Source organism: Salmo salar, chromosome 05, assembly GCF_965601325.2.
Source record: "Salmo salar chromosome 05, fSalSal1, whole genome shotgun sequence".
Classification (NCBI taxonomy): domain Eukaryota; kingdom Metazoa; phylum Chordata; class Actinopteri; order Salmoniformes; family Salmonidae; genus Salmo; species Salmo salar.
This window is the reverse complement of record NC_138295.1, coordinates 27374039-27387874: the sequence shown is the minus strand read 5'-3', so window position 1 is coordinate 27387874 and position 13836 is coordinate 27374039. Positions and strand designations below refer to the sequence as shown.

Sequence of the window (13836 nt, the reverse complement as noted above, 5' to 3'; positions counted from 1 at the left end):
CCTCCTCCTCAGCCTCTCTCTAACCTCCTCCTCAGCCTCTCTCTACCCCTCCTCCTCAGCCTCTCTCTACCCCTCCTCCTCAGCCTCTCTCTAACCTCCTCCTCAGCCTCTCTCTAACCTCCTCCTCAGCCTCTCTACCCCTCCTCCTCAGCCTCTCTCTAACCTCCTCCGCCTCAGCCTCTCTACCCCTCCTCCTCAGCCTCTCTCTAACCTCAGCCTCTCTCTAACCTCAGCCTCTCTCTAACCTCAGCCTCTCTCTAACCTCAGCCTCTCTCTAACCTCCTCCGCCTCAGCCTCTCTACCCCTCCACATGGAGTCTGAGATTTACTATGAACACGAATCAAGGGACATTTCGAGTCAAACTGATTTAGTATCAAATGAACCTCCAAATGTATTCCACATCTATTCCATTTGTGAACCATGTGAGACCTCCAGAATGTCTCTCATTGGAGGTGTTTCCTCATAATCCATCAGCAACATAGTGCTGATTTTAAATTCAAACAATCATTTGGGGAAAACTTAATTTTGGATGATACTTTTAATGTTTTGTGACTGTTTACCTGCTCACCTGCTCACATGTTCTTGGTGGTGGTGAAGAGCATGTTTAGGAGTATAGGCCTAGTATCTGGAGCAGTACTATTCTCCAGTTCTAGTTTCTGCTTCTCACATTTTCTTTCTGGCTGCGACACCCTGATCTAGTGGCCAAAATCTAAATTGCGCCTGGGCTAGAATACTACATTATGGCTTTTCTCTTGCATTTCAAAGATGATGATACAAACAAAATGCATGTTTTTTTTCCTTTGTATTAACTTTTATTAGATCTAATGTTATATTCTCCTACATTCATTTCACATTTCCACAAACTTCAAAAGCGTTTCCTTTCAAATTGTATCAACAATATGCGTTTCCTTCTTTAGGTCCTGAGCTACAGGCAGTTAGATTTGGTTATGACATTTTAGGCAAAAATGGAATAAAAGGGTCCCATCCTTAAGAGGTTTTAACAAGGACAACACACAGGTCTTTCCATCATTGTATTATTTTCCGGTGTGCAAATGAACTCAAGCTTACGGACAATGTAAAATGTGATATAGCGAAGCACCTGAGTGAGCTAGGTGCGCCATTATGCAGGTACTTTCCCGAAACGGACGACACAAACAGCGAGATTCATTATCCCTTTCCTGCCCTGCCTCCAGTCCACTTACCGATATCTGAACAAGAGAGCTTCATCGAAATTGCAACAAGCGGTTCTGTGAAAATGTAATTTAATCAGAAGCCACTGCCAGATTTCTGGATTGGGCTGCGCTCAGAGTTTCTTGCCTTGGAAATTCGCGTTGTTAAGACACTGATGCCCTTTGCAACCACATACCTATGTGAGAGTGGATTCTCGGCCCTCATTAGCATGAAAACTAAGCACAGACTGTGTGGGGGAAATTATTTAATACTGAGACTCTCTCCAATACAACCCAACAATGCAGAGTTATGTGCATCATTTCAAGCACACCCTTCTTATTAAGCTGTGGTGAGTTATTCACCATTTTTGATGAGAAAATAAGGTTTTATATGTAAGATGGCTGAATAAAGAGCAAAATGATTTGTATCACATGCGCTTGGCTTTTAGGTGTGAAGATTAAAATATGAATTCATGAATCCATGTCAAAATAAAGGTTAAATAGAAATCAATGCCTGTGTCGCAGCCAGGGGGTTGGCTGTAAGGAGCAACTGCCTCCTTTAAAGCTTTGAGCGTGGTAATAAATTAAACATTAAAACACTCAAATATTCATATTCAACTATGCCTCTTGGAGTAGCCTATATCTTCTTTTGATACATTTAACCTAATGGTATTTCCACTCCTAACATAGGCTTGGGTCAGTTTGGATAGATGTGCTTGTGGATTCATGCTCCAGATTGCGAATAGCACTGGTCGTTGTTGTCATTGTTGTTCTTTTGCTAGACTAGTTAGACAAGTTGAGATTTTGCACCATTAGCTTTAAAGCTAGAATCCGCACTGTTTTTGTAAAAAGCTGAGGGATGGGCCTTGAGAAATGTAACCACTCAAATTTATAGACGGAGCTATGGATGCAAGGATGGCATCCATAAAATCAAAATTATAGTTTTAACCAGGTTGAGGCAATACAATGTTTGTTTGTTTTACTCCAATGTAAATATAAACTTCTATTTTGGGTTCTCATGGAGTGTGACAGTTGAACTATGTTCGAGGCATGTATACATTATATTCTTCAAAAATCAATGGGTGCAAATCATTAATTTATACGTCCAAAAGTGGATGTAGCAACTGCGGATTCAACCTTTTTTAATGCTAATTCTGCCCTGGGACTTGTGGTGTGTTGCTCAGTCATCTTCATATAGCTAGGAATGAGTCTGTGTGACAACACCACAGTGTATCTTGGAGTCTGGTAATTATACATGCTTGTTGCCATTGGTACTGAAGTTTTATCAAGGTTTTAGCTCAACGGGCTAAGACAATCTTGTGAAATGCCGGAGACCCGGGTTTGAACCCCAGTCGGTCACATCAGCACGCAAGACTCAGTACACAACTACCCCTGCTGCTTGGCCTATGGCTACCCAACTTCCCCTGCTGCTTGGCCTAGGGCTACCTAACTTCCCCTGCTGCTTGGCCTATGGCTACCCAACTTCCCCTGCTGCTTGGCCTATGGCTACCCAACTTCCCCTGCTGCTTGGCCTATGGCTACCCAACTTCCCCTGCTGCTTGGCCTATGGCTACCCAACTTCCCCTGCTGCTTGGCCTATGGCTACCCAACTTCCCCTGCTGCTTGGCCTATGGCTACCCAACTTCCCCTGCTGCTTGGCCTATGGCTACCCAACTTCCCCTGCTGCTTGGCCTATGGCTACCCAACTTCCCCTGCTGCTTGGCCTGGGGCTACCCAACTGCCCCGGCTGCTTGGCCTGGGGCTACCCAACTGCCCCGGCTACTTTCCATACACACGAGGAGCTCAGTAAATATGGACAGGAAACAGAACGGCAAGGTTTGCCAACCAACCGCCCGCGATTTCAAATTTAATTGATCTTGGTTGTATGCACTTATAAGTATCGGGTAATTGGTGCTATTACAGAGGGGCTTAAAATGTTGAGCTACGTCATGTTAAATAAATACTTCTTGTTTTCGGACTAAAACTTAGATTGTGTTAAACTCTTCAAATGTTCTCCACGGATGCCATAAAAGTGGGAAATTTAATTAACAGCTGCTAGTTTGATTTATTAATTATTTGGAAATAGTTTAGTGTTTAATGAGCAGGCTTCATTAAAATTTGTTCACGTATGTTCTATTAAGACGGCTATGTAAGTAATCACAGGAGAATGAGATGGGTTAAGGCATTTTTAATTTGAATTAAATTAATGTAGAGGGGCATCAAATGAACTGACGAAGATTAATAAATTACATCTAGAATCGAGAATCCCTCTGGGATCTCAACTCACCCACTGCCACTTCATTTCTAGATTTTCACTTGGGAACTAGTTCCCCAACTCCACCTGTGCCCTTCAGAGGCAAAAGGCTACACATGCCATGCGAACATCTACGCAACGCTAGTATCTAATATAGACAATGTTTTGGTCAGGGCTAAACAAGTGTTGCACCCACCATGTAGCCAAGTGCCTTTTAAATGCCTGACAGCCATGCGTGGGTGGTGTGAGTGGGTTGAGACTGGTGAAACTGACCATCTGTCTGTTTGTGTGCGTGTGTGGCGTGTGTGTGCAGCTCCCCGCAGACTTCAGCCGACTCCACCTGGCCGACGGCTTGCACCCACAGGTGACCCACGTGTCTTCCAGCCACTCAGGATGTAGTATCACCAGCGACTCTGGAAGCAGCAGCCTGTCAGACATATATCAGGTAAGCGCAGGCCCCTTTCCCCACAACGTCCCCCATAACTTACTCCCAACTTCCCCATAACTTACTCCCAACTTCCCCATAAAGTCCAATAAATGCCCATGGAGAAGCCCCCCTCCCCCCACACACTTTGGAAGAAGCAGCCTACAAGGTTAGCAGGCCCATAACCTCCCAACAATGTCCCACCAACATCCCCCCTCAACCCCCTTTAAATGCCAATATAACAGAACAGTCCCCCCGCCCCCCATCTCGTGACTGTAGTCAGGCCCCATAGCCAATCACACCTAATCCTCTTACCACACGCAGGCACCCCATTGGCTCCCGACGTCGTGACCTGCTGTCTGTGTATCTGTGAGTGCATTTGTTTGCGTGTGTGTGTGTGCGCATTAGTCGGTGTCAGTCTGTTGCCGTTTGTGTGCACACGCACAATCTGTGTAGAGTAAATATTGTGTTCGCGTGCACGCGTATGTACATGTGGAGGGGTGGGGACAGGTTGTGAACAAGCTCTACTGTGCCCAGGCCCTGATCCAGTCTTGGGGCCATCTGCTAGGTCCTCATTAACAGGTCTGCTGTAGCGCCTCCATTAAATCCCTCATCTACTCACACTCTCTTACTCTCTCTTACTCTTTCTCTCTATCTATCTATCTATTCGGTCTTACTAATAGAGACGATCCAGGCCCACTTCGTCTTCAAAGCTTATAGAAAATGGCTGAACCAGTAGTAGTTCAGGACAAGCATGTTTGGGTTTATCTGTTATAAGGGCTGGAGCATCGAGTGAAAGAGGGTTGGTACAACGTAAAAACACAGGAACATGTAAAACACAGGAACTAGTAGTCTGTATTTGTTGTGCCAGCCTCTAGGATAGCACCATATATATTTGACAATATTAAGGACAACCCAAATCACAGGACTGTATGTGTAAAATCTATTCAAAGATGGACGTCTACCAGGGTAAAGCTCTTGGCGATGATGCCCCTTGTTCGTCAGAGTCCTCTCATCCACGAGCCATGTCAGCTGGAGTGCCCCATTGTCTCTCCTCCCAGAGAGAAGAATAGAGCTGCATCCTCTGTCACTGCCTGGCAAACATGGCAGACTGTTTTGCCTCTGAATAAATCATGAAATTGGTTCTTCAGAAGGAGGCTTGAAAGCATTGATCCAAGAATAGCCCTGTTGAAATATTAACCACCCACACCCCGGATCACACACAGAGGGGTTCTGACTTGCTCTGTATTTCGAGAACATTTGACGATTTTAATGGTTCAGCATTCCCACTGGACTGTCTAACATTGTGTAACTCAGTGGAAATGATGTCCGAATCAAATCCAAAGGTGTTGCAACCTCCCGAGGCACACACTTCTAAATTATGATCGACGCACTAATCTCGAGTATTTCGTTTATTGTAAGACTGGTTGGGTGGGTGGTAATATGGAATTGACAGCGATATTAGTAAATGAATGCTTCTGTGAGAGAACTAGCCTAGCTCCTACTGTAGATAAGTAATAGGGTCTGCTATTTTAGGACATTTTCCTTTTTTTTGTCTCCTGAGATTTGGAGCATGCCAACAATGTTTGTTTGTTCATGTGGAATATAGCTGTGTGTTCTACCGGGTTTCGGCATCAGTAGACATTGACTTTCATATCAAGCTGAAGACTGATGGCTGTTTTCTCTGTTTTCACTGCTGCCGAGATTTCCAGATGAGTTCAAGACGGTTTTCTAGGATTTTTTTATCTCACCACCTCAGTTATTCCCTGTCGCATAGGGAACCGACATACCTCAATCTTCAGATTTTCCGCTGTTTCACTCCAAGTCCACACCGTACCAACCCCTTGCCCAACATAATAACCCCGCCCCTTTGCTCTCTCGCCCCATCAGGCCCCTCCCCTGCCCCTCCTACTTCGCTGACCTCCTGACGCCTGAGTGGCTAGTCAGACAGCACCCTGAATCATTAATGAGACATTTGCACATGATGGTTAAGGATAAATGACATAGGGCTACGTTCGGTGAGAGACAGGGACTCTTTGAATCTCTGAAAAATTTAAACACGACTGGCAGCCCGGGCGGTAAAGATGCGTCTTGGACTAGGCTGCTGCAGGCAGTTTGCGAAGGCAACATTGTTTTCGTCTCTCTCAGTGAAAAGGCTGGAGTTTCGGCACCTTATTCAGGTAAGAGGAGTTGGTTAGCACTCAACAGGAGGGGAGGGTTTTTAGTTTTCATATCCCTGTGATTTGTGCCTGGATTTCGTTCCGAGGAGAGGCTCGTGTTGAGAGCATGAAACACACAATATGGCCTCTCAGCGATATGTCTAGTATGTGAGAAGCCTTGATGGATGCACAGTGCCAAGATCTCTATTAATATCAGTGTGACATTGTCAATTGCGTTACTAGTGCTCCCTCTCTTTGTTCGTTTTTCTCTCTTTGCTATGTACATATTTTATCACTCTTTCAGAGGTTATCAGTCTCTGAGTGGAAATGGGGAGCCCGGAGAGGGAAATGGGGAGCCCGGAGAGGGAAATGGGGAGCCCGGAGAGGGAAATGGGGAGCCCGGAGAGGGAAATGGGGAGCCCGGAGAGGGAAATGGGGAGCCCGGAGAGGGAGAGATGTGAGATAATTAGCTGGGTGTTTTATGCATAGCGGGGTGCTTTGGTATGCAGTGTTGATGTGTCTCTCTCAGACCTATCATTCTCACTAAACAGGCTAGATTTTCAGACATTGTTGTCGCTTTTGAAGCATTGAATTGAAACAGGGTCTGCTTCTTGCCGCTGTTTTGTTTACCAGCCCTTATGTGAAGTTTGTGCACCAAAACCCTGATTTAGATTTACCAACCTCATCTCAGCCCACCAGTGTGCAGCTGTTACTACTTGGAGTAGATGGATGGAGCTGACATGCTTAGTATGGACCAGTGACCATTTTCCTGCACTCATGTTATTAAAACTAAGATTGATGGTGGTGCTTATGATGGAGAAAGCCGTTGTGTTTTTGTTGATCCTGGATGACTTGATCCGTGATGACTGACTGCCATCCATCCTCTCCTCTGACCCTCAGGCCACGGAAAACGAGCCAGGCGACATGGACCTCAGCGGCCTGCCCGAGACTGCCGTCGACTCAGAGGAGGACGATGACGAGGAGGACATCGAGCGATCGTCGGACCCCCTCATGAGCCGCGACATCGTGCGGGACTGCCTGGAGAAGGACCCAATGGACCGTACCGATGACGACATAGGTGAGTCCTTGCTAGCACACAGAATGTTCCCCTAACATTCCCTCAAGGTTCCCCTTTGATTGATTAAAAAGTGACCTACTCACAATGTTCTGGGAACCAAAATGTATTTACTTGTGGCCTGCCAGTGTTTCCCCTACCATTGTGTAGGCACTAGGCAGGGTGCCCCCCCACTTCCCTCCCCTTCTTTGCTATGTTGCTTCCTGGCTCCTATTACACAGAAGGGGATGACTATTCCACACCACCGTTAAACTCTTAAAATCTACAAACAACAGTTATAATGCCTATTACTACTGCTAAAAAAGACCTTGTATGTGAGTACTTGCTGTTTTCTGGCAAGACATTTGGAAAAGCAATGGGAGCCAATTAGATTTGGCTTTGTTCACTAAGGGGAAATCCTAATCTGAGTCCGCATTGTAGGCTCATCAGAGTTTAATCAAGCATTCACGATTTTAATCAAACAATCCACAGCGACGCCCCCTCTCCCAGTGCCCCGCCCTTGGTGTATCTCAACCCTGCCCCCCTGTATTAGCTAGCTACCGTGAATTATGTGTCCATCTGTAGGCCTTCGTGCTTCAATGCTGTTGTTAGGTGAATTTATTTTAGCCCTCAGTTCTATTCTTTCTGTGCCATACGAAGACTGTGATATCATAGGCCTGTTAGCAGCAGTACAGCTACAATGATAGGGAGCCAAAAGAAGAGATTAGTTCACATTTACTCACATATAAAGCTTAGCTGTAGATGTGATGTGTGGATGATCTAGTGGATGCAAATGTAGAGAGTGAGAGAGTACCCCAGTCCCCCTCTCCTCCCCTCGATTTACCCCACAACCTCCCCGCCACCCCTCCCCTTCCTGCTCTCTCTGCCGACAGGCTTTTCTAGGTCAACATCGCACGTCCTCGCCTCTCTTCTCCCGGCACATTAAAGTTTCAGTGCTTCCGCAGGATTCCCACACGACACTGTTGCCATGCCAAGCACAGGTCAGCCCGCACCCCAGACTTACTTTAGGCGCCTAGCACAGGGATGGAGTCCTTCCCTGGCTCCCGCAACGAGCTATTTCAAGGAGCCAAAAAAATGCATGGGGCAGGAATCAGGACAGGCAATGCCCTATACAGCCAAGCTGAAGCCCCAAATGAGATTTGATTAATGTTGACCCACTTAGAAGTGAATGCAAAAGGTCGCTTTTCCTTTTATGCTCATGCAGTTTTTTCTGTCTATGAAAATTAAATTAATAGTTTGCCTTAGTGTTCTTCAGATAATCATCCCATTGTTGGGTACTCATCACTTGTGGGGTTGAATTCAATGCACCTTCTCGCGCTCTAGCTGTGCCCTTTTTTTCATCCAAAGCCACACAGAGGGTGAAGGAAGAGTGAAGGACTGCCAAGTCCTCCTACGCTCGTCCTCTCTCTCCTCTGTGTGAAGACCTTCCTAACCACCGCTCCCTCTCTACTCCCCCTCTCCAACCTTTCCACAGAGCAATTACTGGAGTTCATGCATCAGCTGCCAGCGTTTGCCAACATGACCATGTCTGTGAGGAGGGAGCTGTGTGCCGTCATGGTGTTTGCCGTGGTCGAGCGGGCCGGCACCATCGTACTCAATGACGGGGAAGAGGTATGTTTGTATGTGGAGGGGTGTGCCGTGAATGAGTCGGTCTTAAAGGAAAACTCCAATCCAAAATGATCTTTTGGTATTTCTTTCATTAGTCCATTGTTGATATAGTCCCAAATTGTTTCGCCTGTCAGCAATCAAGTTATCAAGATATATAACTTTTAAAATACAGAAATACAGCCGGTATGATGCATTTTGCATCAAGATGCAACATACTGGCTGTATTTCTGTATTTTAAAAGTTGAAATATTTTGATTACTTGATTGCTGACAGGCGAAACATTTTGGGACTATATCAACAATGGACTAAAGAAACAAATAACAAAAAAGTTTGGCGTGGAATTTCCGTTGTCTCTTATATTGGTCTTGTGTGTGTCTTGAATGTGTCTGGGTTTGCACATCTATGGCCTGGGACATGGAGTTTGCCCTTTCCATTACCAATGCAGGTTTCTCTTTTTCCATTTTTTTTTCTTTTTCCCTGCTCTATTAAGCACGAATGACGGCCATCTCCCAGCATCATAACATTCCCCAAGGGGACCAGTAGAGAGATCACTTGTACTGTCTCAACAGTCTGGACAGGCTCTGGTTTTTGAATTAAGCCACTTTGGTCACTTTGCGATGCACCCAAACAATAGAGTGCAGAGCCATACCCTTAAGTCCAGTTCACTTCAAGGGCAGTCCAGTCAATGTGGAATAACATCCTATTGAGCTGGTGTGTGTTAGAAGTATGTCCACTACTGCCTCAGTGCATTGTCAAATGTGTTGTTGATGACGCTATAAAGGAGAAAGCGATGCCTTGCTGTAAAATAAGATTTGCTATCTTTTTATATCCATAATAAAAGGGTAAAATCGTACTTATTATTAGTGTAAAAACGGGGGCATTATATACTATTGAACCATTTGTGACTAATGATTAAGAATATCACCTGTTAAAGGATGTGATGGTCATCAGTTTGATTTTCTGGCCAAAAATAGTGATTAAACATCGATCCAAGCCCCATTCAGATCGCCAACGTCTGGCTAACCGCCAACGTCTGGCTAACCGCTAACGTCTGGCTAACCGCTAACGTCTGGCTAACCGCTAACGTCTGGCTAACGGCTAACGTCTGGCTAACGTCTGGCTAACCGCTAAAGGCCATTATCCCAGAAACCCTAGACCCACTCCAATTTGCATACCGCCCTAACAGATCAACAGATGACGCAATCTCTATTGCACTCCACTGCCCTTTCCCACCTGGACAAAAGGAACACCTATGTGAGAATGCTGTTTATTGACTACAGCTCAGCGTTCCACACCATAGTGCCCTCAAAGCTCATCAATAAGCTAAGGACCCTGGGACTAAACACCACCTTCTGCAAATGGATCCTGAACTTCCTGACGGGCCGCCCCCAGGTAGTAAGGGTAGGTAACAACAGATACTCCACGCTGATCCACAACACAGGGGCCCCTCAGGGGTACGTGCTCAGCCCCCTCCTGTACTCCCTGTTCACTCATGACTGCACGGCCAGGCACGACACCAACACCATCATTAAGTTTGCCGATGACACAACAGTGGTAGGCCTGATCAACGACGAGACAGCTTATAGGGAGGAGGTCAGAGACCTGGCCGTGTGGTGCCAGGACAACAACCTCTCCCTCAATGTGATCAAGACAAAGGAGATGATTGTGGACTACAGGAAAAGGAGGACCAAGCACGCCCCATTCTCATCGATGGGGCTACAATGGAGCAGGTTGAGAGCTTCAAGTTCCTTGGTATCCACATCACCAACAAACTAACATGGTCCAAGCACACCAAGACAGTCGTGAAGAGGGCACGTCAAAACCTATTCCCCCTCAGGAGACTGAAAATATTTGGCATGGGTCCTTAGTTCCTCAAAAGGTTGTACAGCTGCACCATTGAGAGCATCCCGACAGGCATCCCGACTGGTTGCATCACAGAGGGTAGTGCGTATGGCCCAGTATATCACTGGGGCAAAGCTTCCTGCCATCAGGCGGTGTCAGAGGAAGGCCCTAAAAATTGTCAGACTCCAGCCATAGGCTGTTCTCTCTGCTACCACACGGCAAGCGGTACCGGAGGGCCAAGTCTAGGTCCAAGAGGCTTCGAAACAACGTCTACCCCCAAGCCATAAGACTCCTCAACGTCTGATCAAATCGCTACCCAGACTATTTGCATTGACCCCCCCCCTCTTTTACACCGCTGTTACTCTTTGTTGTTATCGATGCATAGTCACTGTAATAAAAAAAATATATATACATATTGTTTAACCTTTTATTTAAATTCTTATTTACAATGATGGCCTAGGAACAGTAGGTTAGCTGCCTTGTTCAGGGGTAGAACGACTGATTTTTACCTTGTCAGCTCGGGTATTCGATCTGGCAACCTTTCGGTTACTGGCCCAACGCTCTAATCACTAGGCTACCTGCCGCTCCTACCTACATGTACAGTTGAAGTCGGAAGTTTACATACACCTTAGCCAAATAAATTTAAACTCAGTTTTTCACAATTTCTGACTTTTAATCCTAGTAAAAATTCCCCGTCTTAAGTCAGTTAGGATCACCGCTTTTATTTTAATGAATGTGAAATGTCAGAATAATAGTAGAAATAATTATTTATTTCAGCTTTTATTTCTTCCATCACATTCCCAGTGGGTCAGAAGTTTACATAGTCAATTAGTATTTGGTAGCATTGCCTTTAAATTGTTTAACTTGGGTCAAATGTTTCGGGTAGCCTTCCACAAGCTTCCCACAATAAATTGGGTGAATTTTGGCCCATTCCTCCTGACAGAGCTGGCCTCCTTGCTCGCACACGCTTTTTCAGTTCTGCCCACAAATTTCCTATAGGATTGAGGTCAGGGCTTTGTGATGGCCACTCCAATACCTTGACTTTGTTGTCCTTAAGCCATTTTGCCACAACTTTGGAAGTATGCTTGGGGTCATTGTCCATTTGGAAGACACATTTGTGACCAAGCTTTAACTTCCTGACTGATGTCTTGAGATGTTGCTTCAATATATCCACATAATTTTCCTACCTCATGATGCCATTTATTTTATGAAGTGCACCAGTCCCTCCTGCAGCAAAGCACCCCCACAACATGATGGTGTTCTTCGGCTTGCAAGCCTCCCCCTTTTTCCTCCAAACATAACGATGGTCATTATTACCAAACAGTTATATTTTTGTTTCATCAGACCAGAGGACATTTCTCCAAAAAGTATGATTTTTATCTCCATATACAGTTGCAAACTGTAGTCAGGCTTTTTTATGGTGCTTTTTGAGCAGTGGCTTCTTCCTTGATGAGCGGCCTTTCAGGTTATGTCAATTTTGGACTCGTTTTACTGTGGATATAGATATTTTGTACCTGTTTCCTCCAGCATCTTCACAATGTCCTTTGCTGTTGTTCTGGGATTGATTTGCATCTTTCGTGCCAAAGTATGTTCATCTCTAGGAGACAGAACGCGTCTCTTTACTGAGCGGTAAGATGGCTGCGTGGTCTCATGGTGTTTATACTTGCGTACTATTGTTTGTACAGATGAACGTGGTACCTTCAGGTGTTTGGAAATTGCTCCCAAGGATGAACCAGACTTGTGGAGGTCCACAATGTTTTTTTCTAAGATATTGCCTTTTTTCTTTTGATTTCCCCATGATGTCAAGCAAAGATTCACTGAGTTAGAAGTAGGCCTTGAAATACATCCACAGGTACACCTCCAATTGACTCAAATGATGTCAATTAGCCTATCAGAAGTTTCTGAAGCCATGACATTTTTTTGAATTTTCCAAACTGTTCTAAAGGCACAGTCAACTTAGTGTATGTAAACTTCTGACCCACTGGAATTGTGATACAGTGAATTATAAGTGAAATAATCTGTCTGTAAACAATTGTTGGAAAAATGACTTGTGTCATGCACAAAGTAGATGTCCTAACTGACTTGCGAAAACTATAGTTTGTTAACAAGAAATTTGTGGAGTGGTTGAAAAACGAGTTTTAATGACTCCAACCTAAGTGTATGAAAACTTCCAACTTCAACTGTACATATTAATAACCCAAACTACATGTACAGTAATTTCCGGACTATTAAACACACCTGAATATAAGCCACACCCACTGAATTTAAAATAAATTATTGTTTTGAACATAAATAAGCCGCACATGTCTATAAGCCGCAGGTGCCTACCCGTACATTGAAACAAATTAACTTTACACAGGCTTTAACGAAACACGGCTTGTAACAAAAATAAATAGGCTTTAACGAAACACGGCTTGTAACAAAAAATGTAAAATTAGCAGTAAGCTTTAGTTGTCTTTTTGCACTGGGTCAATTCCTCACGCTGCTGTTTCCAACGTCTTATCATCGACTCATTAAGACCAAGCTCCCGTGCAGCAGTTCGATTTCCTTTTCCAACAGCCAGATCAATCGCCTTCAACTTGAAAGCTGCATCATATGCATTTCTCCGTGTCTTTGCCATGATGAGGGTGACAAAATGACTACCGTAATCAGAATGATGAAGTTTGAGAGCGCTCGATTTAATCTAAACAGTAAACAAAAAAGTTGTTTGACCTTAACCCGTTCGGCAATTTCATTGGTCTAATGAAAGCTTCATGCCGCCAAAAAACTGAGCACGTCACAGAATGTGTTTTCTTGGAAGAAAAAAAATTGAAAGCGGGAAAAATCCATATATTAGCCGAGTCATTGTTTAAGCCGCGGGGTTCAAAGCGTGGGAAAAAAGTTGCGGCTTATAGTCCGGAATTTACGGTACATATTACCTCAATTACCTTGACTAAACGGTGCCCCCGCACTTTGACTCTGCTCCAGTACCCCCCTGTATATCGTCTCGCTTTTGTTATTTTACTGTTGCTCTTTAATTACATGTTACTTCTATTTCCTATCTGTACTGCGTTGTTGGTTAGGGACTCATACGTAAGCATTTCACTGTAAGGTCTACACCTGTTGTATTCGGCGCATGTGACTAATAAAATTTGATTTGATTTAACTAACGGCTAACTAATCGCTAATGGCTAACTAATTGCTTAAGTCTAATTGATATTAAACCATTTATTTAAAGCATCATAGCTTTCTTTATTTTCCTTTAACATTTTGATCCTAGCCTGATATTAAACCAGGGATGGGCAACTCCAGTCCTCGGGGGCCTG

At 44.6% G+C, this 13836-nt stretch overlaps 1 protein-coding gene across 13 annotated transcripts in view; it reads left to right on the top strand.

Moving 5' to 3' along the window:
• Window positions 1-13836, top strand: part of LOC106604533 (rap guanine nucleotide exchange factor 2) — a 147030-nt gene that overhangs the window by 98545 nt on the left and 34649 nt on the right. For 12 of the 13 annotated variants that reach the window (XM_082975125.1, XM_082975127.1, XM_082975123.1 and 9 more), the window contains 3 exons: window positions 3737-3868; window positions 6907-7084; window positions 8556-8692. In XM_082975125.1, coding sequence (XP_082831251.1) covers window positions 3737-3868; window positions 6907-7084; window positions 8556-8692 — 447 coding nt within the window. The remainder of the gene's footprint in view (window positions 1-3736; window positions 3869-6906; window positions 7085-8555; window positions 8693-13836) is intronic. The other variant, XM_082975128.1, reaches the window with a different exon arrangement.